At 47.1% G+C, this 27,479-nt stretch overlaps 1 protein-coding gene across 1 annotated transcript in view; it reads left to right on the forward strand.

The window, feature by feature from the left end:
* The first annotated feature begins 241 nt into the window (after positions 1–241).
* LOC147111267 (protein phosphatase 1M-like) overlaps positions 242–27,479 on the forward strand; it is a 37,885-nt gene continuing 10,647 nt past the window's right edge. The window contains exons 1-3 of the mRNA XM_086002010.1: positions 242–722; positions 11,000–11,120; positions 23,584–23,856. Coding sequence (XP_085858136.1) covers positions 520–722; positions 11,000–11,120; positions 23,584–23,856 — 597 coding nt within the window. The 5' untranslated portion in view covers positions 242–519. The remainder of the gene's footprint in view (positions 723–10,999; positions 11,121–23,583; positions 23,857–27,479) is intronic.

The raw sequence follows: 27,479 nt of genomic DNA on the forward strand, positions 1-27,479 counted from the left end.
TTCTGTTAGTTAGCCAATTCTCTATCCATGCTAATATATTACCCCCAAACCGGTGAGCTCTTATCTTATGCAGTAACCTTTTATGTGACCCGACACCTGGGAGACTGGAGTGGAGGCGGGTTGTCTACCCGCTGTCAGTCTTTGCTATTTTGAGAGCTGACCAACCGCCAAACCCGCCCTCTGAGCACTGACAACGTTCAGCCCACTGTGTTAGATTAGTTCTGCACTGAGCTCAGTCATTGGGCGGTCAGTGCACGTTGCACAGGTTCAAAGTTACCCAGAAACTCGAAACACCAAGCGCTCACTCTCAGCGGACAGGAACTTCCTCACTTGTTTTCCAGACAAGCTGAGATCGGATTGAGACCGTTTCTGTCTCCCCCCCCCCCCCCCCCCCAAATGGTACGAATTAAACATTCCCCAGAAAAAAGACAACGTTTCTCTTCTCCGCCGCGTCAGCCTGGACTGGGAGACATCATTGGTTCAGTCCCGGCTGTTAGTTAACAAAGCAGAGTTGCAGGCATGTTCAAGAGGTTGAAGAGACGGACCGAGAGCCGCCAGACCGCCGCCTCTGCCAACCGAGAACCGAGCGAGAACCTTTGCTGCCGACCACACTTTCTGCACCAAACCCCGGGGGAAGCCGGCCTGTCCGTGGATCACAGGGCCAGGCCAGTCCTGGTCCCTCCGAGGAAGAAGAAGCTGCCCTGGAACACAGGCTACGCAGAGTGAGTTTCAGCAGGAAATGACTTGTCCTTGTGTGTGTGTGTCTGACAAAAGTTCTTTCTTGCTGTCACTCGGGTCTTTCCTTGATTCCAACAAAAGTGCTCTTTTGCTTACCTTCCCAAAAGCAGGCTGTTCTGAAGTATCAGAATTAATCATTTATGCACAGATGCCCAGTGGGTAGCACCTTCGCCTCTGAGTCAGAAGGTTGTGGGTTCAAGTCCCACTCCAGGGACTTGAACACAAAAATCTAGGCTGACACTCCCAGTGCAGTGCTGAGGGAGCGCTGCGCTGTCGGAGGTGTCGTCTTTCGAATGAGACGTTAAACCGAGGCCCCCTCTGCTCCCTCAGGTGGACGTAAAAGATTATCATGACACTATTTCGAAGAAGAGCAGGGGAGTTCGCCCCGGTGTCCTGCCCAATGTTTATCTCTCGGTCAACATCACAACATCTGACGAAAGGCTCGACCCGAAACATTGACTCTGTTTCTCGCTCCTCCTCGATGCTGCCTGACCTGCTGAGTGTTTCCAGCACGTTCTGTTGTTATTTCACACAAAAAAAAACAGATTATCTGCTCATTATTACATTGCTGTTTGTGGGAGCTTGCTGTGCGCAAATTGGCTGCCGCGTTTCCTACATTACAACAGCGACTACACTTCAAAAGTACTTCATTATCTGTAAAGTGCTTTTTGATGTCCTGAGGTTGTGAAAGGCGCTATATAAGTGCAAGTCTTTTTTACTAAAATATCAGAATTAATCTTTTATACACAGGTACTTTGAAAAAAAAACTGATGTGAATTAGCCTGACCTTTAAAGAATGTTCTTAGAATTGTACAACACAGGAGGCCATTCAGCCCATCGAGCCTGCGCTGGCTCTTTGAATGCGATCCAATTAGTCCCACTCCACCCTTTCAGGCAGTGCATTCCAGATCATAACAACTCACTGTGTAAAACAATTTCTCCCCTTCTTACTCTCATGACAATTCTGTCCATTGAGGAATCCTAACACTCAGCAGGATTTAAAGGTGCCCTTGGGTGCTAGTGCACCTGCTCGGTATTTATTCATTTATGTTTATTTAAACTTTATTTTCAGCCCTGCTGGCAATTTGCAGAAAAATAATTTTGGTGCTTGTGCCAATGTTTGTGGATCTGTAGTTCAAAGAACACAATAAAGTCATTTTATTTATTGAAGAAGGGTCAAACCCGAAACGTCAACTCAAATTTCTCTCCACGGATGTTGCCTGACTTGCTGAGTTTTTCCAGCATTTTCTGTTGTTATTTTTCATTTTATTTATTATTAGGTGAAGGGCTTAGATTGATCACAGATATAAAAAAAAACCTGATGTGAATTATCCTGACCTTTAAAGAATGTTCTTTAAATACAACACAGAAGGAGGCCTTGATTTTAAAATTCTTATCCTTGTTTTCAAATCCCTCTGTGGACTTGCCCCTCCCTATCTCTCTCTGTAATCTCCATCTCACCTTCAGTAAGCTCCCCACTGGAGTGGAGCTAATTTACAGAACAAACAGGAAACTGTTCAACCTCCGTCGCCTCCAGTCCAGATCCAAGGTCGTCCCATCCTCTGTCGTCGAATTACAGTATGCAGACGATGCTTGCGTCTGCGCTCACTCGGAGGTCAAACTCAAAACCATCGTCAACACCTTCATCGAAGCGTACGAGAGCATAGGCCTTACACTAAACATCTGTAAGACAAAGGTCCTCTACCAACCTGCCCCCACCACACAGTACTGCCCCCCAATTATCAAAATCCACGACAAGGCCTTGGACAACGTGGACCACTTTCCATACCTCGGGAGTCTACTGTCAACAAGGGCAGATGTCGACGACAAAGTCCAACACCGCCTTCAGTGTGCCAGTGCAGCCTTCGGTCGCCTGAGGAACAGCGTGTTTGAAGACCAGGACCTCAAACCCGGCACTAAGTTCATGGTCTACAGAGCAGCAGTGATAACCCGCCCTGCTGTATGCCTCGGAGACATGGACCATGTACAGCAGGCACCTCAAAGCACTGGAGAGGTACCACCAACGCTGCCTCCGCAAGATCCTGCAAATCCATTGGCAGGATAGGCGCACCAACGTCAGTGTTCTTGCTCAGGCCAACATCCCCAGCATCAAAGCTTTGACCACCCTCGATCAGCTCCGATGGACGGGTCACATTGTCTGCATGCCCGATACGAGACTCCCAAAACAAGCGCTCTACTCGGAGCTCCGGCACGGCAAGAGAGCCCCAGGTGGGCAGAGGAAACGCTATAAAGACACCCTCAAATCCTCCTTGAAAAAGTGTAACATCCCCATCGACACCTGGGAATCCCTGGCCCAAGACTGCACAAAGTGCAGGAGAAACATCCGGGAGGGCGCCGAGCACCTCGAGTCTATTCGCCGGGAGCAAGCGGAAGCCAAATGCAGGCAGCGCAAGGAGCGCACGTCAACCCAAGCACCCCACCCACCCGCCCCTTCAAACACCGTCTGCCCCACCTGTGACAGAGACTGTAGGTCCCGCATTGAACTCCTCAGCCACCTGCGAAATCATTTTTAATGTGGAAGCAAGTCATCCTCGGTTCCGAGGGACTGCCTAAGAAGAAGAAGAATCTCCTCTAGTCCCATAACCCCCTGAAATATCTGCGCTCCTCTAATTCTGCCCTCTTGAGCCTCCCTGATTTTAATCGCTCCACCATTGGTGGCTGTGCCTTCAGCTGCCTAGGCCCTAAGCTCTGGAATTCCCTCCCTGAACCTCTCCACCTCTCTCCCTCGCTCTCCTCCTTTTAAGAAGCTCCTTAAAACCTACCTCTGACCAACTGCCCTAATTTCTCCTTATGTGGCTCGGTGTCAAATTTTGTTTCACAACACTCCTGTGAAGCGCCTTGGGACGTTTTATTACGTTAAAGGCGCTATATAAATACAAGTTGTTGTTCTGTGGTTGAAAAGGGTAAAAGAGAAGGTAAATCAAGAAGCAGTGATTAGGTGACGCCAAGTTTGGAGTTTATCTTTACTGATTAAAAGGTACTCTCAGTAAGGTGCAAAGGTGACTTAAAATATCTGTTCCTTTATTTTCATTATTATCTCATGTTTACATCATTCGCTTCCTTGTGAATGACCTTGAGACTTTTTTAACATTAAAGGTGCAATATAAATGCAAATTGTGCTTGTTCAAAGGAGTGAAGAATTAATAAATCGATGGGCATGAGGTAAGAAACCAATAAATTTCAAATGTGAAACTTGAGTTAAGAGCAATATTCCCCAGGCCTGCGGGAGAATTAGCACCACCTGCAGAATAAAAGATAAATTGGAGGCAATCTCTTGAATGGAGAAGTCTGTTGTTCATTCAAACTTTTATTAATTCACATTGAAGCATTAGAATTTCTTTGTTCGCTCTCTGATCTTCTCTCCCTCCACATCCCCCTTCACTCCTTGTAGGCAAAGTACCCGTCCTTTGTTCGACACCCCCACAGGTTTTGGATCAGAAAACTCGCTGTGCGGAGATTCACTTTGGAAGTGCAGTCACTGTTGCTACATAGGCAAATGAGGCAGCTAATTTGTGCGTAGCAAGGTCCCACAAACACTAAATGAGATGAATGACAGTTGATCTGTTTTTGGTGGTGTTGGTTGAGGGATGAACATTGAAAAGTTCATGGGATCTTTTCTGTTGACCTGAGCAAGCAAATGGGACATTGATTGAATGTATCATCCCTCAGTACTGAACTGTGGGTCTATATTATGTGATCAAGTCCTGGAGTGTTGCTCAAACCCATGATCTTCTGGCTCAGACGGGAGTGTTACCGACTGAGCCAAGCTGCCAGTTTATAATATTTCGGACCATATCTTAGATTTTAGGTTTATCATTTTAGAAAATAATTTGCTACGCTATTATATTTTGGAACCAGGATTTGTGCTGTGATTTCCCCATAGGGTGAGCTGTCTATGTAGGAGAGAACTCTCACAGCCGGAGGTAACTAAACAGCTCAGGCAAAGGCTTGGGGGTGTGGGGATGGGAAAGTTGCCTGCCTGTCGTCTTCCTCCCTCAAGTCCCAGGAATGGCGCATAGAATGACAACAATTACAAAGTATGACAAAGTATTTACAGCACAGAAACAGGCCATTCAGCCCAACAGGTCCATGGTGCTGTTTATGCTCCTCACGACCCTCCTCCCATCCTTCTTCATCTAACCCCATCAACATATCCTATTAATTTCTCCCTCATGTGCTTTTCTAGCTTCCCCTTAAATGCACCTATGCTATTCACCTCAACAGTGTCAGCCAGTGGCTCAGTTGGTAGCACACTCTCCTCTGAGTCAGAAGGTTGTGGGTTCAAGTCCCACTCCAGGGACTTGAACACATAAAAAAATCTAGGCTGACATTCCCAGTGCCAGTGCTGAGGGAGTGCTGCACTGTCAGAGGTGCCGTCTTTCGGATGTGATGTTAAACCGAGGCCCCGTCTGCCCTCTCAGGTGTACGTAAAAGATCCCATGGCACTATTTCGAAGAAGAGCAGGGGAGTTATGCTGGCCAATATTTATCCCTCAACCAACATAACAAAAACAGAGGATCTGGTCATTATCACATTGCTGTTTGTGGGAGCTTGCTGTGCGCAAATTGGCTGCTGCGTTTCCCACATTACAACAATGACTCCACTTCAAAAGTACTTCATTGGCTGTAAATGCAAGTCTTTCTTTTCTTTCAACCACTCCTTGTGGTAGCGAGCTCCAATTAAAGGAAAAAAATGTGTTTTAGTTCATTTATTTATTTTTTAAAAAGGATTAAAACGTCTTTTAAGAACATCTAGCATTTTAAGAACATCTAGCGAGGACAGGACCATACTTGGCGATAATGCCCTCCAGTTACGTTGCCGGCAGACTTGCCCTGTCTGAGCATGTGCACGGATGATGCCACTTTTGAAGAAGGTACTCCAAAGCTCCTGGTCATAAATGCATCCACAGTAGCTGTGAAATTATACCCAGAAACTTAACTGGAACAGCCACATAAATACTGTGGCTACAAGAGCAGGTCAGAGGCTGGGTATTCTGTGGCGAGTGTCTCACCTCCTGACTCCCCAAAGCCTTTCCACCATCTACAAGGCACAAGTAAGGAGTGTGATGGAATACTCTCCACTTGCCTGGATGAGTGCAGCTCCAACAACACTCAAGAAGCTCGACACCACCCAGGACAAAGCAGCCCGCTTGATTGCAATCCCATCCACCACATTAAACATTCACTCCCTCCACCACCGGCGCACCGTGGCTGCAGTGTGCACCATCTACAAGATGCAGCAACTCGCCAAGGCTTCTTCGGCAGCACCTTCCAAACCCGCAACCTCTACCACCTAGAAGGACAAGGGCAGCAGACACATGGGAACACCACCACCTCCAAGTTCCCCTCCGAGTCACACACCATCCTGACTTGGAAATATATTGCTGTTCCCTCAATGTCGCTGAGTCAAAATCCTGGAACTCCCTCCCTAACAGCACTGTGGGAGTACCTTCACCACACGGACTGCAGCGGTTCAAGGTCCAATTATGGACGGGCAATAAATGCTGGCTTTGCCAGTGACGCCCACATCCCAGGAACGAATATTTTTTTAAAAAAGCATGAATCAATGGGTAGAGAAATTTGGATGATAAAGAAATTCAAGAAATGTTCTGAAAGACACATTTAGTTTACAGTCAGTTAAAACATCTGCCAGCCCTGAAGGAGCTTACTGGGGGGGATACAAGTTTCATGGATGATTGAGTATGAATAGCAATAGGATTTACGGCAAGCTGGCTGGCTGCCATGGACCTATTGCTGAGCTAATGGTGCGATAGAGAATGTGTGGCAGAGCATTGGGGAGTTCAGAATGACGACCTGAATACAAGGATTTCATGGAAAATGTGCCTGCTTTACAATCATCCTTGAAAGGACAGAGCAAACGCTCAAACCTATTCAATGGTCCGTTGCTGGACCCCAAACAGCCCTGAGTCAGACGGACGCCATTGTCTTGGCTTTGGTACCTGATTAGACCCAAATTGGGCGTACATTGATGCACAGTACTGTGTACTGCTAGATGTCATGTAGGCCCTACTGATGTAACAAATGCTGTTCGCTGGGCCACATTCTAATAAATCTTTTGACACGAAAAAAAATTGTGGAAACTCCTGTTTTTAAAAACGAAACAAATGCAGATTCTAGAGTTCCGACGAAGGGTCATCGACCCGAAATGTTAACTCTGTTTCTGTCTCCATGACGTTGCCTGACCTGCTGAGTATTTCCAGCATTTTCTGTTGTTATTGCAGATTCTAGTCAGTGAGGAACTTACAGAATCACATTTCCTAAATTTGATGGTTAAGGATCGCATTGTACTGTTGAAATGTGTGGTCAGGTGCTGATATTCCATGTGACTATTAAAGCTGTGACACTTGGTAATAATGCCAGAGTTTTACTTGGGTGATTGGCGATCAGTGTTCTGTGAAGTTAAATGGTTCTCATCAGGCCAGTGCAGAATTCATACCAACCAGCTTATCGCCCTCTTCCCGTTTTGTGGTTGAGAGGCACCTTTTAGTATGTGGTGCAAAGTCTGCTGAAACAGCCGAGGATGCACTTGTGACTCAACGCTTTGGTTAAAAAATTGTGCAATGTGTCAGTTTTATATTCCCAAAATATACAACGGCGTGTGCACAAGTGAAAGGCGTCTTTATGCTGAGAGCCTGACTGTGGCTGTGCAAAGCCGAGCCTGAGCGCTGCATGCAGCAGCTGGCGGGAGTTGTGAGGCTGTGGAATTCACTTCCAGGGTTAGCGGTTGAGGCAGAAACAATGTCAACATTAGACTGACTGGGTGGATGAGGGGCTGAAGGGACTTGGGAACATGGTGGGGAAATGTCACTGGAGCCATTTGCTCACGCGGGGGGGTGGGGGGTAAAGGCCAACACGGGCTGGTTGGGCCGAAGGGCCTGTTTCCAGTTGGTAACCTCTATGCATTTCTGTGTATTTTATGCCAAGGTGCCATGAATGAGTTAGTGGGAGAGTTTGTTCAAATTCTGGAGCCTACGATCCTGTCTGTATTCTTAGTTTCAAACAGCACTTGGAGTGTCGGATATTCAAAAGAAAGAAAGACTTGCATTTATATAGCGCCTTTCACGGCCACCGGATGTCCCAAAGCGCTTTACAGTCAATGAAGTATTTTTGAAGTGGAGTCACTGTTGTAATGTAGGAAACGCAGCAGCCAATTTGCGCACAGCAAGCTCCCACAAACAGCAATGTGATAATGACCAGATAATCCATTTTTAGTGATGTTGGTTGAGGGATAAATATTGGCCAGGACACCGGGGATAACTCCCCTGCTCTTCTTCAAAATAGGGCCATGGGATCGTTTACGTCCACCTGAGAGAGCAGATGGGGCCTCGGTTTAACATCTCATCCGAAAGACGGCACCTCCGACAGTGCAGCGCTCCCTCAGCACTGCACTGGAGTGTCAGCCTAGATTTTTGTGTTCAAGTCCCTGGAGTGGGACTTGAACCCACAACCTTCTGACTCAGAGGAGAGAGTGCTACCCACTGAGCCACAGCGGACACTCATTCAGGGGCATGCTTTCGGGATTTTGTGCATATCTTTGCTTGAATGAAAAAGAAGAATGGCTGGCTCAATGATGTGGGATCTCATTGTGTTCTGGAGCTGTCCTGCAGAGCAGAAGGAAGAATCACCGATGAATATTCTCAATTTTTCAAGCATTAATTTCTGCCTCGTAACTTGCCGAAAAGAGATGCCAAGATGACACTGGATTTTATATAATGAAAGATTTGCATTTATATAGTGCCTTTCATATCCTCAGGGTCCCCAAAGCAATTCTCAGCCAATTAATTATTGTTGTTTGGTTGGTAAGCCTAGCAGCCAGTTTTTGTAGCAAAGACCTACAATCGACACAAGGTTGGATGGGCAGTTGATCTATTTTGGCGGTGTTGATTGAGGGCTAGATGTTGGTTGGCTGGGACACTGGAAGAACTGCGTGGTCTTTGCAAAAGTGCCGCGGGATCTGTTACTTCCCCTTGAACAGGCAGATGGGGCATTAATTTCATGGCTAATTTGAAAGATGTTGACTTTGACAATGCAGCTCTCCCTCATCACTACACTGAACTGTTGGCCCAGATTACGTGCTTGAGTCTAGGAGTGGGACTTGCCGTCCAGTCACAAGGTAGCCGGTTCAAGAGTGCTACCACTGAGCCAAGCTGCACTAACATTACAAGATAAGTGGTATTGAGTTTAAAGCCAGGATTCGGTTGGTAATTATAAACTGGTTTGGCTTTGCTGCACCAAGTCCTGTTCACCATCACCCCTGTGTTCCTGAACTACATTGGCATTGGCTTCCAGTCCACCAATGCCTTAATTTAAAAAATTCTCATCCTTGTGTTCAAATCCCTCCATGGCCTCGCCCCATCCTATCTCTGTAACCTCCTCCAGCCCCACAACCCCCCCCCCCCCCCCCCGAGAACTCTGTGTGCCTCCAACTCTGGCCTCTTGTGCGTCCTCCCCCCACTCCCTTTGCCCCGCCATTGGTGGCCCTGCCTTCAGCCGGCAAGGCCCCAAGCTCCGGGATTCCCTCCTTAAACCTCTCCGCCTCTCTATCTCTCTCGCTCTCTTTTAAGAAACTCCTTAAAACCTACCTCTTTGAGAAAGATTTTAGTTACTTGTCCTAATATCTCCTTCGACTCTGTCAATTTTTGTGTGTTTACACTGCTATGAAACACCTTGGGACGTTTTACTTCGTTAAAGGAGCTGCGTAAATGCAAGTTTTTGTTGTAGTTTGTGACACCATCAGAGTTGTTGGACTGAATTATTTGCTTCCATTCCTGTGGCAGCCATCTACTAGCGCAATAATCTAGAAGGCAAAGAGCTCACAAACCGAAAGCAAGTGCCGGATACTTTAACTCAAGATCCCCAACTCCAGCATTAAACTTGCTGGCGTTCACTGCATATAAGTGATAGAGTCATAACGGCACAGAAGGAGGCCATTCGGCCCATCGAGTCCGTGCCGGCTCTCTGTAGAGCAATCCAGTCAGTCCCATTCCCCCGCTCTATCCCCGTAGCCCTGCAAGTTTATTTCCCTCAAGTGCCTATCCAGTCTCCCCTTGAAAACATTGAGTGTTTCCGCTTCCACCACTTCCGTCGGCAGCGAGTTCCAGGTCCTCACCACTCATGCTTCCTTTGAATTGAGCAAAGTATTTTTGTTCTGCTTTTCTTTTCAGTTTGGCAGTTCAGAAGTTGGAGTTTGGTTGAAGGGTTTTCATTCCACTCTTTTAGGCTGACTTTATTTAGAGAGCTTCAAATAAAAAACTTTGAAAGGGCTTCATGACTAACGGGCAGTTTGTCAGGAGTGTAGGCTCAGTTGGGAAGAGAATCCCTAGGCGGCTGAAGGCATGGCTGCCAATGATGAGGCAAACGGAGGGGGTGGAATATAAAAGGGGCGACTGAGAACATGGGTTGCGGGGGTATTTGTTGTACCACTGGGTGAGGTCACAGAGATGGGGAAGGGAGAGGCCATGGATGGATTTAAATACAAGGCTAAGAATTTTAAGTTTGAGATGTTGGGCGACCAGGAGCCAGCCTAAGTCAGGTGAGAAAGGGCATCATTAGTGAGCCGGACTTTGCGCGGGATAGGATGTGGCAGCGGAGTTTTGGATGAGGAGGTTGGAGGATTCTAAAGATCCTAATAAACATACTTCTTGGCCAAAAAGCCAAGAGACTACCAGTGACGAGCACTTTTCTGAGTTTAATAAAAGTACAGATAAGTGTATTTAGAGGTTTAAAGCATTCTAACTACAGTGTACAAAAGGAGAAAGACTTGCATTTCTATAGCGCCTTTCATGACCACCGGACGTCTCAAAGCGCTTTACAGCCAATGAGGTACTTTTTGAAGTGTAGTCACTGTTGTAATGTAGGAAATGCGGCAGCCAATTTGCGCACAGCAAGCTCCCACAAACCGCAATGTGATAATGACCAGATAATCTGATTTTAGATGTTGGTTGAGGGATTAATATTGGCCACCTGAGAGAGTAGACGGGGCCTCGGTTTAACGTCTCATCCGAAAGACGGCACCTCCGACAGTGCAGCACTCCCTCAGCACTGCACTGGGAGTGTCAGCCTAGATTTTTGTGCTCCAGTCTCTGGAGTGGGACTTGAACCCACGACCTTCTGGCTCGGAGGCGAGGGTGCTACCCAGAGAGCCACGGCTGACAAATAGTGAAAGGAGGGTATGCTCTTAACTGTTCATTTCTCCTCTAACACCTTGATTCTCTTTTCAGGGTTATAAATGCTGGTAAAAGTGCTTTCAACGAAGACCAGGCAACCTGTAGACCAATCATCTTCAGAAGAACAGCTGACATTGAAGAAGAGTGGGTCCACTTGTGCCCAAATGAAGACACTGTATGTACCACGCCTTAACATGAGATTAGTTGATCTGTTTTGTGTACTGAACAGCAGGGACAGACGAGTCGGACAAATTTGTTAGGTTATCTGAGCACAGTCAAGGTCAAGGAGGTGTTAGCGACACTACATAAACTGCAGGAGGCAAAAAAAAGGGGAAGAAAGGCTGTCACCAATTCTAGGAAAAAAACTAGGGCAATTCCTCCCCAATTCAAGGTATTGCTGACATTACATAAACTGTTGTTGGGGAAGTTAAAAAAGAGGAAAAAGCTTGAGGTTCATTTCCAAGAAAAAACTCTGGGAAATTCTTCCCCGACTACGTAAGGCAATCGAGCAAGTTCCACGTTACCCGTGACTAGTTGCTAGACATTTTTAACTCCTTGGCCAGATAGATCCCTCAGAACAAATGTGGCCTGTACAGGGCCATAAAGGACTGTTTTTGTCCATTAGTCTGATCCATGGGGTAGTTTCCCACTTTATATCTCATACCTTTCAACAGCCCTGTTCCATCATATTTAATCCATCACCTCCACTTCAACTGCTTCAGTGCTTCCCTGCTTCATCCATTTTTGGGGGAGGGGCCTGCTAGAGAACTGTTGCTGTTTATGTTAATTTTTCAGGCTAAAGAGAAATTACAAAATCCTTTTCACACACGTTTACTTAGCTGATTTGCTCTTTAACAACATTACCTCACGTTATTCAACTCTTTTTAGGCTGAATAATTTGGGGAGGGTTTATTGGCAGCACCATTTGCGCACGGTCCGTCAAAAGGAGTTGGTTTGAGAAGCACAATGGTCTCATTCTGTGTCCTTCAGAAGGCAAAGCCTTCATAGAAAGGAATTTAGCAAAGACTCTGGGCTAGAAATTCAGTTCTGTAGTGCCCGATTTTTCGGCGCTACAGGTGTTGGAAATGGCGTCCGCACCACCCATGCACATTTCTAGCACGGACCACACCGGACGGCATTTTGGTGAGGGCAGCCATTAGGTGCGTGCGCCGGAAGTATGTAGAGTAGGCAGATCGTGACGTCAGTCAGCGTGCAACGCTGATTTGATGCCAGCGCTGCCATTTTCGTCCTCAATGCTAGAGTTAACGCCCTGTCTTAACCTCTCACAGCTGTACGTGAATTCAGCAGCAGCAAGGAACCCCCCACAAGCAATATTTAAATGTTTCAGCAACTGCTCTCCGGTTAGTTGCTGATTAATTTCTACTGGCTCTGTGTAAGTTTGTAGAAGTGTTTGGTGCTTTCCAGAGATTTGTTTTTAAGTTGGTGAGGTTTAGAGGGGATTTGAGGGGAAATGTCTTCACCCAGAGGGTTGTGGGGCTCTGGAACTCACTGCCTGAAAGGGTGGTAGAGGCAGGAACCCTAACCACATTTAAAAAGGACTTGGATGTGCACTTGGGATGCTCTGCAGGGCTACGGACCAAGAGCTGGGAAGTGGGATTAGGCTGGATAGCTCTTTGTTGGCCGGTGCGGACACGATGGGCCGAAATGGCCTCCTTCCGTGCTGTAACTTTCTATGATTTTAGGTGACAGGGAGTGGTGCTGCTGCAAGTGGAGAAGGCCTTGCTTCTGAATTCAAGAGTTCTGGCCAGACCACTTGCTCGCAGTCATGGGTGCTGCAGTTGCCATTCCCCCTTGGCCTGCAGCATGATAGGGAGATGCAGCAGAGGCGGCAAAGAAGCGGACAAGCTGCTCGCAGAGGGAGGAGGGAGAGAAGGGCTCTCAGCAGGGGGCCTTACCCACCTATGGTCTTCAGAGAGCAATTCTCTTACCTCAGCCTGAGCCAGGAGCAGTGTGTGAGGCGTCTGCGCTTTACAAAGGAAGTGCTCACAGAACTCTGCCACCTCTTGCAACCAGACCTGCAGCCTCACACCAGGGCAAGGCCAGTGCTTTCAGTGGCTGTGAAGGTGGCCATAGCCCTGAATTTCTTCACGTCGGGATCCTTCTAGGCTGGAGCAGGCGACACCTGTAACATCTCTCAGTTCGCCGTCCACTGCTGCATAAGAGAGGTGACAGATGCTCTTTATGTCAGGAGAGGGGACTTCATTGTCTGCTCTCTGACCAGAGAGAAGCAGATGGAGCGTGCACATGGCTTTGCCAGGATAGCAGGCTTCCCCACGGTGCAGGGCGTCATCGACTGCATGCAAATGGCTTTGGGGACACTGCATCTAAATACTGAGATGTACGGCGAGCGCGAAGGATACCGCTCACTCTGCACATCATGAGGGTGAATGCCCGGTATCCTGGCAGCAGTCATGATGCTTTTAGTCCGCTGTTCCCTGAGTCTTTGAGCCACCACCACAAACCTGAGGGTGGCTACTGGGCGACAAGGGCTATCCGCTGACCACCTGGCTCATGACTCCGCTGCGCAACACGCAGACGCGCACGCGCGCACACACACGTGCGCATGTACACACCGTACACGTAGGCAGCATGCATATAACAAAAGCCATGCTGCCACACGGAATCTGATAGAACAGACCATTGGCTTCCTTAAACAATGCGTCACTGCCTGGACCACTCTGGAGGAGCCCTGCAGTACTCGCCAGAGCGCGTCTCCAGATTCGTCGTCGTCTGCTGTATGCTCCACAGCCCTTGCCACCAGGCATACGGCGACCAGCGGAGGAGGAGGAAACGGATGGGAGGAGGCAACCCAGACAGCCCCTTTCTGCCCAGCCTGTCTGTGATCGGCTCCTCTGAGTGTGGAACCAGTGAACGCAACCCCAATTCCACATTCAACAATAGTCCCACATCTTGCCTTCCCTCTGTTACTGACCATCACAGCGACTTCTTGGCCACCATGCTGAAATAAAATCCACCACTAAAGAAACATTCCAAACCAACTTTATCCATCAATCGATCCAATATTACATAACAAAGTCAACTAATCACCTTTGTGCAGTCCCTTAGTGTTTGTCCTAGTGCTTTTACGAAGTGCTATCCCAGTGATTGCAGCATGGCTGGTTGAAGACTGATGACTTTCATAGAAACATAGAAAAAAAAATAGGAGCAGGAGTAGGCCATTCGGCCCTTCGAGCCTGCTCCGCCATTCAATATGATCATGGCTGATTCTCTATCTCAATACCATGTTCCTGGTCTCTCCCCATACCCCTTGATGCCTTTTGCATCTACAAAGCTATCTATCTCCTTCTTAAATATATTCAGTGACTTGGCCTCCACAGACTTCTGTGGTTAAAAAATTCCATAGGTTCACCACCCTCTGAGTGAAGAAATTTCTCCTCATCTCAGTCCTAAATGCCCTACCCCGTATCCTGAGACTGTGACCCCTGCCTAGTTCTAGAGCCCCCATCTAGGGGAAACATCCTCCCTGCATCCATTCTGTCTATCCCTGTCAGAATTTTATACATTTCAATGAGATATCCTCTCATTCTTCTAAACTCTAGTGAATACAGGCCTAGCCGACCCAATCTCTCCTCATACGACAGTCCTGCCATCCCAGGAATCAGTCTGGTGAACCTTCGCTGCACTCCCTCTATGCAAGTATATCCTTTCTTAGGTAAGAAGACCAAAACTGCACACAGTACTCCAGGTGTGGTCTCACCAAGGCCCTGTATAACTGTAGTAAGACATCCTTGCTCCTGTACTCAATTCCTCTTGCAATGAAGGCCAACATACCATTTGCCTTCCTAACTGCTTGCTGCACCTGCATGTTTGCTTTCAGTGACTGATGTACAAGGACACCCAGGTCCCATTGTACATCAACATTTCCCAATTTATCACTATTTAAATAATACTCTGCCTTTCTGTTTTGCCTACTGAAGTGGATAACCTCACATTTATCCACGTTATACTGCATCTGCCATGTATTTGCCCACTCACTCAACATGTCTAAATCACCTTGAAGCCACTTTGCATCCTCCTCACAACTCACAGTCCCACTTAGTTTCGTGTCGTCAGCAAACTTGGAAATATTACATTTGGTTCCCTCATCCAAATCATTGATATATATTGTGAATAGCTGGGGCCCAAGCACTGATCCCTGCGGTACCCAACTAGTCACCGCCTGCCACCCTGAAAAAGACCCATTTATTCCTACTCTGTTTCCTGTCTGTTAATCAATTTTCAATCCATGCTAATCCCATGTGCTTTAATTTTGCACACTAGCCTCTTATGTGGGACTTTATCAAAGGCCTTCTGAAAATCCAAATACACCACATCCATTAGTTCTCCCTTATCTATTCTACCAGTTACATCCTCAAAAAACTCCAGTAGGTTTGTCAAACACGATTTCCCTTTCATAAATCCATGTTGACTTTGTCTAATCCCGTTGATATTTTCTAAGTGTCCTGTTATCACATCCTTTATAATAGACTCTAGCATTTTCCCTAATATTGATGTTAGGCTAACCGGTCTGTAGTTCCCTGTTTTCTCTCTCCTTTTTTAAATAGTGGGGTTACATTTGGCATCCTCCAATCTGCAGGAACTGTTCCATAATCTATAGAATTTTGGAAGATGACAACCAATGCATTCACTATTTCCATGGCTACCTCTTTTAGTACTCTGAGATGCCGATTATCAGGCCCTGGGGATTTATCGTCTTTCAGTCCCATTAATTTCTCCAGCACTATTTTTTTGCTTATACTAATTTCCTTTAATTCCTCCTTCTCTTGGTTCCTTAGCATTTCTGGGAAGTTATTTGTGTCCTCTTCCGTGAAGACCAAACCAAAGCATTTGTTTAATTGCTCTGCCATTTCCTTGTTCCCCATTATAAATTCTCCCGTTTCTGACTGTAAGGGACCTACATTTGTCTTCACTAATCTTTTTCTTTTTACATACTTGTAGAAGCTTTTATAGTCTGCTTTTATGTTCCTTGCAAGTTTACTCTCATACTCTATTTTTCCCCTCTTAATCAATCTCTTGGTGCTTTTTTGCTGAACCCTAAACTGCTCCCAATCCTCAGGCTTGCTACTTTTTCTGGCAACTTTATATGACTCCTCTTTGGATCTAATACTATCCTTAATTTCTTTTGTTAGCCATGGTTGGGCCGCTTTTCCTTTTGTGTTTTTGCGCCAGAAAGGAATGTATAATTATTGCAATTCATGCATTCGTTCCTTAAATGTTAGCTATTACCTATCCACCGTCATGCCTTTTACTGAAGCTCCCCAATCTATCATAGCCAACTCCCTCCTCATACCTTCGTAGCTTCCTTTGTTTAGATTTAGGACTCTAGTTTTGGATTGGACTACTTCACTTTCCATCTTAATGAGGAATTCTATCACGTTATGGTCACTCTTCCCTAAAGGACCCCGCACAACAAGATTATTAACTAACCCCTTCTCATTGCACAATACCCAATCTAGGATAGCCTGTTCCCTAGTACTGGTCTAAAAAACCATCTCGTACACACTCCAGGAATTCATCCTCCACAGTATTATTGCGAATTTGGTTTGGCCAGTCTATATGTAGGTTAAAGTCACCCATGATTACTGTAGTACCCTTGTTACATGCATCTCTAATTTCCTGTTTGATGCTGTTCCCTACATTACCACTACTGTTTGGAGACCTATAGACAACTCCCACCAATGCTTTCTGCCCCTTGGTGCTTCTTAACTCCACCCAGACTGATTCTATATCTGGATTTTCTGAGCCAATATCCTTTCTCACTATTGCTCTGATTTCATCCTTTACTAACAATGCCACCCCACCTCCTTTTCCTTTTTGCCTGTCCTTCCTCAATATCGAATATCCTTGGATATTCAGCTCCCAGCCTTGGTCACCCTGCAGCCATGTCTCCGTAATTGCAATTATATCGTATCCGCTTTCATCTATTTGCGCTGTTAATTCGTCTACCTTATTACGAATGCTTCGTACATTCAGATACAGTGCCTTTAGATTTTGTCTTTTTAACATTTTTAGACATCTTAACATTTTTTTGTACGGTGGCCCTATTTATCTTACCATTTTTTCTTACCCGGACCCTATTTGTTAGTGCACTCTTTTGTTTGTACGCTCTGTCCCTTCCTGACACACTCTGGTTATCCTTACCCCAGTCACTTTCCTGCACTGCTTCCTTGTCTTTTCTCTTTTTAGCATTCTAGATTTCTCTCCACTGGGACCACCCACCCACCCCCCCCCCCCCCCAACCCCCTTATTTAGTTTAAAGCCCTATCTACCTCCATAGTTATTCGATTCGCTAGAACTCTGGTCCCAGCATGGTTCAGGTGTAGTCCGTCCCAACGGAACAGCTCTCTCTTTCCCCAGTACTGGTGCCAGTGCTCCACGAATCGAACCCCACTTCTCCCACACCAATCTTTGAGTCACGCATTCACCTCCCTGATCCTATTGACCCTATGCCAATTTGCTCGTGGCTCCGGTAATAATCCAGAGATTATGACCTTTTTGTGGTTCTGCTTTTTAATTTAGTCCCTAGCTGCTCAAACTCTCAGCAAAACTTCTTTCTTAGTCATACCTGATGTAAAAAGACTACTGAGCACTTGGTTTGAGTATAAAACAAGACTTTAATCAACTGTTTCACAACCAGGAGATTCTAGTTACATCACTAGTTCCTGATAACAAAAATGTCCTGAACAAGCTGGGTCCACGCCCGAGTATTTATACTCCTTGGACGGCGCCACCAGCTGGACGCCCAGTGTTATTTCATGAGTCATTTCTCCATGAATGATAAGATTCCTGACGCTACCTATGTCGTTGTTACCTACGTGGACCATGACAACTGGATCCTCCCCCTCCCACTCAAGTTCTTCTCCAGCCCGGAGGAGATGTCCTTTACCCTGGCACCAGGTAGGCAACATAGCTTTCAGGACTCACGCTCCTGGCTGCACAGAACAGTGTCTATCCCAGCATGGTTTCAGTGGGGGAGACTGCAGATGGCCTTGCAGGAGGATGTCATGCTTTATACTGCACCACCTTAGCATGGGCGGCAACAGTCTGGGCTGGCTGACAGGCAACAGCAAGGGCACGGGCGGAGTGGCAGTGGTGGGAAGACGAATGCTGTCATCGTGAGACAGCAGGTTCATGCTCCATGGAGCCACTGCCACTCCCCTGGGGTGGCGCCTCAGCAAGCCTAGTAGTACTCTGCTGGAGGACAGATTGCAGGACTGCTGTGACACCCTGCAAACCCCTTTCAACACTGGTAAACCCAGCCTTCATGAGACAGTCTGAGCTCGCATGACCGAAGTCTGAGCTTCCATTGCAGCACTCAGACATTGAGTGGCTTCTGCTTGTGTTGCAATGGAAGCTGAGACATTGGCCATCAGACACTGCATCATCGTTGGGTTCACAAGTGCGCTAATGGAGTTGCCCATCACTTTCATGCTGGAAATCATGGGCTCCAAGCTCTGCACAAAGGTTGGTGCCGGACTCCTCCATGCTCCTTGACAATGCATGCAGGCTTTCTGGCAGGCCTGCCAATGCACCAAGCATTTCATTGTGTATACCCATCAACCTTCTTCTGGACGCCGCCCCATCGAAGTCCTCATCTGAGCCCTCTGCAGCAGAACTTGTGTGCGACTTCGCCCTCCGGGGAGCTGGCACCTGCACTACCCTTTCCCCCTGCCCTGGCTGTACGCCACTCGTGCCCGGTGTCTCACCACCTGCAGATCCCGCCCCTAACCTATCCTCTAAAGTACACAGACTGTCAGTATCTGAGCTGGTGGCTGCGAGTGTGATATCGAGTGGCGGTGCTGTGTCTTCATCATCAGTGTATTGGTGCTCCTCAATATCGTGCTCCTCCACCAGTGCCTGGCCAGGTGGCAGTTCCTGGCTATCTGAAAGGAGAAAGGCACAAGGGTAAGGTAGCGATGGGGGGAGGTGGGGGAAGCAAGAGGTGCATGCTTACATCATGTGCAGCTTCTAAATCAGAAGAGATTGCGGGATGAGGGGGGAAAGTGGGATATTGGAAGGAGGATTACGTATGAGGATACCGTCATCTTGCATTGTTTCAGGCTCAACGATGGCCCTCCCAATAATGGCCAGCACCATCTCCCCCATCGGGGTAAGGTTACGGAGGCACGCTTGCCCCCCGCCAGTTCGGTCCTGCTGGTTGTGAGCCACCTTGTCCTGCAAGAGAAAGGGAAGTGTGTCAGTGAGTGTGGTGCAGTGTGTCAGTGAGTGTGGTGCAATGTGTTTGGGTGATCTGCCTGTCATGGTTGAATAAGAATATAAGAAATAGGAGCAGGAATAGGCCTTTTGGCCCGTTGAGCCTGCTCTGCCATTCAGTTAGATCATGGCTGATCTTCTACCTCATCTCCACTTTCCTGCGCTATCCCCATATCCCTTGATTCCCTTAATATTCAAAAATCTATCGATCTCTGTCTTGAATATACTCCACGACTGAGCCTCCACAGCCCTCTGGGGTAGAGAATTCCAAAGATTCACCACCCTCTGAGTGAAGAAATTTCTCCTCATCTTAGTCCTAAATGGCCGACCCCTTATTCTGAGACTGTCACCCCTGGTTCTAGACTTCACAGCCAGGGGAAACATCCTCCCAGCATCTACCCTGTCAAGTCCTGTAAGGATTTTGTATGTTTCAGTGAGATCACCTCTCATTCTTCTAAACTCTAGAGAATATAGGCCTAGTCTACTCAATCTCTCCTCATAGGACAATCCCCCCATCCCAGGAATCAGTCTGGTGAACCTTTGCTGCACTCCCTCTATGGCAAGTATATCCTTCCTTAGGTAAGGAGACCAAAACTGTACACAATACTCCAGGTGTGGTCTCACCAGGGCCCTATATAATTGCAGTAAGACGTCTTTACTCTTATACTCAAATCCTCTTCTAATAAAGGCCAACATACCATTTGCTTTCCTAATTGCTTGCTGTACCTGCATGTTAACTTTCAGTGATTCGTGTACAAGGACACCCAGGACCCTCTGAACACCAACATTTCCCAATCTCTCTCCATTTAAAAAATACTCTGCTTTTCCATTTTTCCTTACAAAGTGGATAACTTCACATTTCTCCATATTATATTCCATTTGCCATATTCTTGCCCACTCACTTCGCCTGTCTATATCCCCTTAAAGCCTCCTTGCATCCTCCTCACAACTTACATTCCCACCTAGCTTTGTCATCATCAGCAAATTTGGATATATTAAATTTGGTCCCCTCATCCAAATCATTGATGTAGACTGTGAATAGCTGAGGCCCAAGCACTGATCCTTGTGGTACCCCACTAGTTACAGCCTGCCAACCCGAAAATGACCCATTTATTCCTACTCTCTGTTTTCTGTCCGTTAACCAATCCTCAATCCATGCTAGCATATTACCCCCAATCCCATGAGCCCTAATTTTGTTTAATAACCTCTTGTGTGGCACCTTATCGAATGCCTTCTGAAAATCCAAATACACCCCCTTATCTATTCTGCTAGTTACAACCTCAAAAAACTCTAATAGATTTGTCAAACATGATTTCCCTTTCATAAATCCATGTTGACTCTGCCCAATCCTATTATTATTTTCTAAGTGCCCTGTTACCACGTCCTTAATAATAGATTCTAGCATTTTCCCTACTACTGATGTCAGGCTAACTGGTCTGTAGTTCCCCGTTTTCTCTCTCCCTCCTTTTTTAAATAGTGGGGTTACATTTGCCACCTTCCAGTCCGCGGGAACCGTTCTAGAATCTATGGAATTTTTGAAAATGACAACCAATGCATCCACTATCTCTATAGCCACCTCTTTCAAAACCCCAGGATATAGGCCATCAGGTCCAGGAGATTTATCGGCTTTCAGTCCCATTAATTTCTCCAGTACCACTTTTTTACTAATACTAATTTCTCTCAGTTCCTCATTCTCGCGAGAGCCTTGGTTTTCTACTATTTCCGGGAAGTTTTTTGTGTCGTCTTCCGTGAAGATAGACGCAAAGTATTTGTTTGATTTCTCTGCCATTTCCTTATTCCCCATTATAATTTCTCCTGTCTCAGCCTATAAGGGACCCACATTTACTTTCGCTAATCTTTTCCTTTTTACGTACCTATAGAAGCTTTTACAGTTTTTATGTCTCTCGCTAGTTTGCTCTCTCATTCTATTTTCCCTTTCTTTATCAATTTCTTGGCCCTCCTTTGCTTAATTCTATAATCCTCCCAATCCTCAGGCTTACTACAAAAGCAAAATACTGCGGATGCTGGAAATCTGAAATAAAAACAGCATCTGTGGAGAGAGAAACAGAGTTAACGTTTCGGGTCATAGAGTCATAGAGTCATAGAGTTTTACAGCACAGAAAGAGGCCCTTCGGCCCATCGTGTCTGCGCCGCCCATCCATCCCTGTCCAGTCTAATCCCATTTTCCAGCATTTGGTCCATAGCCTTGTATGCAATGGCATTTCAAGTGCTCATCCAAATGCTTCTTGAATGTTGTGAGGGTTCCTGCCTCCACCACCCTTTCAGGCATTGAGTTCCACATTCCAACCACCCTCTGGGTGAAAAAGTTCCTCCTCAAATCCCCTCTAAATCTCCTGCCCCTTACCCTGAATCTATGCCCCCTTGTTATTGACCCCCCCACTAAGGGGAAAAGTTCCTCTTTATCTACCCTATCTATGCCCCTCATTATTTTGTACACCTCAATCAGGTCCCCCCTCAGCCTTCTCTGCTCCAAGGAAAACAACTCCAGCCTGTCCAGCCTCTCTTCATAGCTGAGGCGCTCCATCCCAGGTAACATCCTGGTGAATCTTCTCTGCACCCTCTCCAAAGCAATCACATCCTTCCTATAGTGAGGCGACCAGAACTGCACACAGTACTCCAGCTGTGGCCTCACCAGCGTTTTGTACAGCTCCATCATAACCTCCCTGCTCTTATATTCTATGCCTCGGCTAATGAAGGCAAGTATCCCATATGCCTTTTTAACCAGCTTATCTACCTGCTCCGCTGCCTTCAGGGATCTATGTACATGTACACCAAGGTCCCTCTGACCCTCTGTACTTCCTAGGGTCCTACCACTCATTGTGTATTCCCTTGCCTTATTTGTCCGTCCAAAATGCATCACCCTTCGTCAGAACTGGTAGAGATTGTTAGTAAGTGAGTGGTAGGGATGTGGTGCATCGAGCAGTATGTGAGGCTGTTGGTGCAGATGGCGGGATATGGCATTTGAAGATGAATTACTGACCTTGACCACTTGTGTGAGGTCATTAAACTTCTTCCGACACTGCGCCCAGCTCCTCACTGCTGGCATTCTGCTCCCATTGCCTTTTTCGCATTTGCCTGGAGTGCCTCCTGGCCCCCTGTTGAAACGGGACCTCTCTCCTCCTGTTCACCTCCTGCACCAAGGTCTCCAGTGCTGCGTTCAAGAACCTTGGCACACGCTCTCTCCCCTGTTGTGACATCAGTAGTACTTTGTGCTGCTCTGACTCTGTTCTCCAGCCAGTTGAATCACCTGCTGCAGCCAGAATGCACTTCCCCTTTAAGAGATGCAGACTGCCTTTAAGAAGTGCAGGCTAGCTTTAATTAGTGCTAGCCTCGCATGAACATGGGCCCCATGCTGAGTGTTCAGCCACTCAGCAGCGCCTTCAGTGCTGGGCTGAACACCACAATCATGTTAATCAGCAGACAGCACGGAGCTAGCGGCTGTTTTCGGGGGTAAATTAATTTCTAGCCGTCTATGTTTGGGACACACTGTGGTAAACCACTGTTATTGTTTTCACTGTTGTTCACTACTGTTATCGTTATTGCACATTGTTACCTCTTGCTACTCACTGTGTACCAATGCATGCCTCAGCTGGCTCCGCCTACATGACCTGGTATAAAGGTGGCTGCTTGGCAACCCACTTCCTTCTTGGAACCGGCCGTCCACGAGAGGCATGCTCTGTTCTTTAGTTAATAAAAACCTTTTCATTACTATCCTAATTCATCGCCTTTTATGGAGTAATTGATAAGCGTATCACACACGAGGAGCCTTTTGTCATCTTTCATCCCGATGACCATAGAATCAACGAAATTTACGGCACAGATGGAGGCCATTCGGCCCATAGTGTCTTGTGTCGGACGAAAAAGAGCTATCCAGCCTAATCCCACTTTCCAGCACTTGGTCCGTAGCCCTGTAGGTTATGGCACTTCAAGTGCATATCCAAGAACTTTGTAAATCTGATGAGGTTTTCCGCCTCTACCACCCTTTCAGGCAGTGAGTTCCAGACCCCCGCCACCCTCTGGGTGAAAAAGGTTCTCCTCAACTTCCCTCTACTCCTTCTACCAATTACTTTAAATCTATGGCCCCTGGTTATTGACCTCTCTACTAAGGGAAATAGGTCCTTTCGATCCACTCTATCGAGGCCCCTCATAATTTTATACGTGATGTTGTATGAAGGGTTTTCAGTGGGCTTTTTGTCCTCACTTGTGTGTTTGGAAATAAACAAAAGTAAGACTTGTCAAAGACTCTGTCCCTTTTCACAATTCTTTCTCAGTTAGTGTTGGTTTGTTTGCTAACATCAAGCTGTGCTTGTGCGAGGGGCGAAACACTGTGTTTATGGAAATCTTTTCTATTCCTTCCACAGCAAGACCAAGGCATCATGGCGACCTACTGGGGATTGTTTGATGGTCATGGTGGCCCCGTTGCTGCAATTCAAGCGTCCGAGTATTTGCACCACTGCATCAGAGCACAGCTGGAGGAAATCTTGGATGTTATCAGCAGCCCCAACAATGTCCTACCCCCATTGCACCTCGAGGGACACCAGGGAAAGCAAACTGAAGCAGACTATGCAATGGAGAAACAAATCTGTATTGAGAACCTGGTGAAAGGTGCAGTGGAGATCGCCTTCAAAAACTGCGTAAGCATTTTAAAAAATTCATTCCTGGGACGTGGGCGTCGCTGGCAAGGCCAGCATTTATTGCCCATCCCTAATTGCCCCTTGAGAAGGTGGTGGTGAGCCGTCTTCTTGAACCGCTGCAGTCCGTGTGGTGAAGGTGCTCCCATAGTGCTGTTAGGGAGGGAGTTCCAGGCTTTTGACCCAGCGACGATGAAGGATTGACGATATATGTCCAAGTCAGGATGGTGTGTGACTTGGAGGGGAAGCTGCAGGTGGTGGTGTTCCCATGCGCCTGCTGCCCTCGTTCTTCTAGGTGGTAGGTCACGGGATTGGAAAGGTGCTGGGTCAGTAGTGGTGCTACCGAGCCACTCTTGGTGATGGACATTGAAGTCCCCCACCCAGAGCACATTCTGTGCCCTTGCTACTCTCAGTGCTTCTTCCAAGTGGTGTTCAACATGGAGGAGTACTGATTCATCAGCTGAGGGAGGGCAGTAGGTGGTAATCAGCAGGAGGTTTCCTTGCCCATGCTTGACCTGAAGCCATGAGACTTCATGGGGTCCGGAGTCAATGTTGAGGACTCCCCGAGCCACTGTGCCGCCACCCCTGGTGGGTTTGTCCTGCCGGTGACAGGGCTGGTGATGGAGGAGTCTGGGACATTGGCTGAAAGGTATGATTCTGTGAGTATGACTATGTCAGGCTGTTGCTTGACTAGTCTGTGGGACAGCTCTCCCAATTTTGGCACAAGTCCCCAGATGTTGGTGAGGAGGACTTTGCAGGGTCGACTGGGCTGGCTGTGCCTTGGTCGTGTCCGAAGCTGGTGCCGAGGTCGATGCCGGGTGGTCCGTCTGGTTTTATTCTTGGTATACTTCTTTGTAGTGCTTTGGTATAACTGAGTGGCTTGCTAGGCCATTTCAGAGGGCAGTTAAGCATCAACCATATTGCTGTGTGTCTGGAGTCAATAGAAGCCAGACCGGGTAAGGACGGCAGATTTCTGCCCCCTAAAGGACATTAGTGAACCAGAAGTTTTTTTTACGACAATCCAATCGTTTCATGGTCACCGTTACTGATACTAGCTTTTTATTCCAGATTTATTTAATTAATTGAATTTAAATTCCCCAGCTGCCGTGGTGGGATTTGAACTCACGTCTCATAGATCATTACTCCATGTCTCTGGGTTACTAGTCCAGTGACATAACCACTGTGCTACCGTCCCCATAAAATATATGACAGTTGTTCCGACTGTATTTTATTTTTGTTTTCCAACAGTGTATCCTTGCTATTTTTACCCAGTCTTCCCTGCAGATATCTCCCCAGATAAAGAGGAAGCTTCTCCTTGAGCAACGTGGGTGTCAGCCGTGACTCGGTGGATAGCACTCGCGTCTCTGAATCAGAAAGTTGTGGGTTCAAGGCCCGCTCCAGAGACTTGAGCACACAATGTAGGCTGACACCTCAGTGCAGTGCTGGAGGGAGTGCTGTTCGTGTCTGAGGTGTCGTCTTCCAGCTGAGACGTTAAACCGAGGCACCGTCTCCCCTTCGGGGTGGATGTGAAAGATCCCATGGCACTATTTTGAAGACGAGCAGGGGAGTTATCCCTGGTGTCCTGGCCAATATTTATCCCTCAACCAAGATCACTAAAACAGATTATCTGGTCATTACCACATTGCTGTTTGTGGGGGCAAATTGGCCGCCGCGTTTCCTACATTACAACAGTGACTACACTTCTAAAATACTTAATTGGCTGCAAGGTGCTCTGGGAGGTCCTGAAAGGTGCTATATAAATGCAAGAAGAAAAAATCCTCTAACTGGAGGTTTACAGAACTCAATATTTAAGCCAGCAGTGTGCAACATCCAGCACCTCCGACACTTTGCATTGACCAAGCCAGTCCCAAATATTCTCAACACTGGGCCAGATGGGTTCAGCAGTGCAACTAATGGAATAGATACCTCAGTGGCAAATTGAAGAACCTTTACGGCAGCCTGGGTGAGAACCCTTTTGTGAACACTTGCAAATTTGCTAATACAAATTATAAAGTGAACAAAAGGGCCTTCAACCGAGAAAGGAAACAGTCGAGGCACAATCATTCAAATTACAAATTGGTTTTGTGGTAGAACCTCAAAATGAGCTTCAATATGTGCAGTTTTTTTTGTGAATAAGTTAAAACGCAAGGTCATAATGCACAACACAACCAAGGTTTAAAAGAGTACAAAACAAAGAAAGGGTACTTGCATTTATAGCACCTTTCATGCCCTCGGGACGTCCAAAACCACTCCGCAGTCAGTTAATTAATTTCGAAGTGTAGCCTCTGTTGCTTTGTAGGTAAATATGGCAACCAGTTTATGCAGAGCAAGGTCACACAAACAGCAATGAGATAACTGACCAAAAACAGAAAATGCTGGAGATACTCAGCAGGTCAGGCAGCATCTGTGAAGAGAGAAACAGAGTTAACATTTCAGGTCGATGACCTTTCGTCAGAACTGGGAAAAAAGCAGGAAATGGAACAGATTTTTAAGCAAGTGTAGTGGCTGGGAAAGGGGGGAGGGGATGAAAGAACAAAAGGGAAGGTCTGTGATAGGATAGAAGGCAGGAGAGGTTAAGAGACATTAAGAGATATTCAAAGCGAGAGGAGATGGTAATGGGGCAGGTTAAGAAACAAAGGATGGCTCTAGATGAAGTGTGAATTGCGCTGGCAGAATGAAAGACAGCTGCCATGTGGGGGAGAAGAAAAGACACAAACAAAAAGTGTGGATAATAAATATATATCTGATAGGGGCCGCGGTTATGATCTGAAATTGTTGAACTCTATGTTGAGTCCGGAAGGCTGTAGAGTGCCTAATCGGAAGATGAGGTGCTGTTCCTCGAGCTTACGCTGAGTTTCAGTGGAACAATGCAAGAGGCCGAGGACGGTGAGGTCCGAGTGGGAGTGGGGCGGTGAATTAAAGTGACAGGCGACCGGAAGCTCGGGGTCCCCCTTATGGACTGAACGGAGGTGTTCTGCAAAGCGATCGCCCAATCTGCATTTGGTCTCCCCAATGTAGAGGAGACCGCATCGTGAGCAGCGAATACAGTATACTAAATTGCGAGAAGTACAAGTAAATCACTGTTTCACTTGGAAGGGGTGTTTGGGGCCCTGGACAGTGGGAAGGGGGGAGGTATAAGGGCAGGTGTTGCATCTCCTGCGCTTGCACGGGAAGGTGCCGGGCGAAGGGGAAGGGGTGTTGGGGGTGATAGAGGAGTGGACCAGGGTGTCGCGGAGGGACAGGACCCTTTGGAATGCTGAAAGGGGAGGTGAGGGGAAGATGTGTTTGGTGGTGGGATCATGCTAGAGGTGGCGGAAATAGTGGAGGATGATCCGTTGAATGTGGAGGCTGGTGGGGTGAAAGGTGAGGACAAGGGGAACCCTATCGTGGTTCCGGGAGGGAGGGGCAGGGGTGAGGGCAGATAACTGACCAGTTGTTCTGTTTTGGTGGTGTTGGTTGAGGGACAAACGTTGACAAGAAAACCAGTGGAACATCCACTGCTGTTCTTCCAATAGTGCCACGGAATCTCGTACATCCACCTGAACAGGCAGACGGGGCCTCGGTTTAACATCTCATCCAATAGCAGGAGAGAGGACCAAATGAATCGAGGAATAGGTGATGACATG

This window comes from Somniosus microcephalus, chromosome 11, assembly GCF_052327205.1.
Source record: "Somniosus microcephalus isolate GS21.2 chromosome 11, FLI_Smic_1.0, whole genome shotgun sequence".
Classification (NCBI taxonomy): Eukaryota; Metazoa; Chordata; class Chondrichthyes; order Squaliformes; family Somniosidae; genus Somniosus; species Somniosus microcephalus.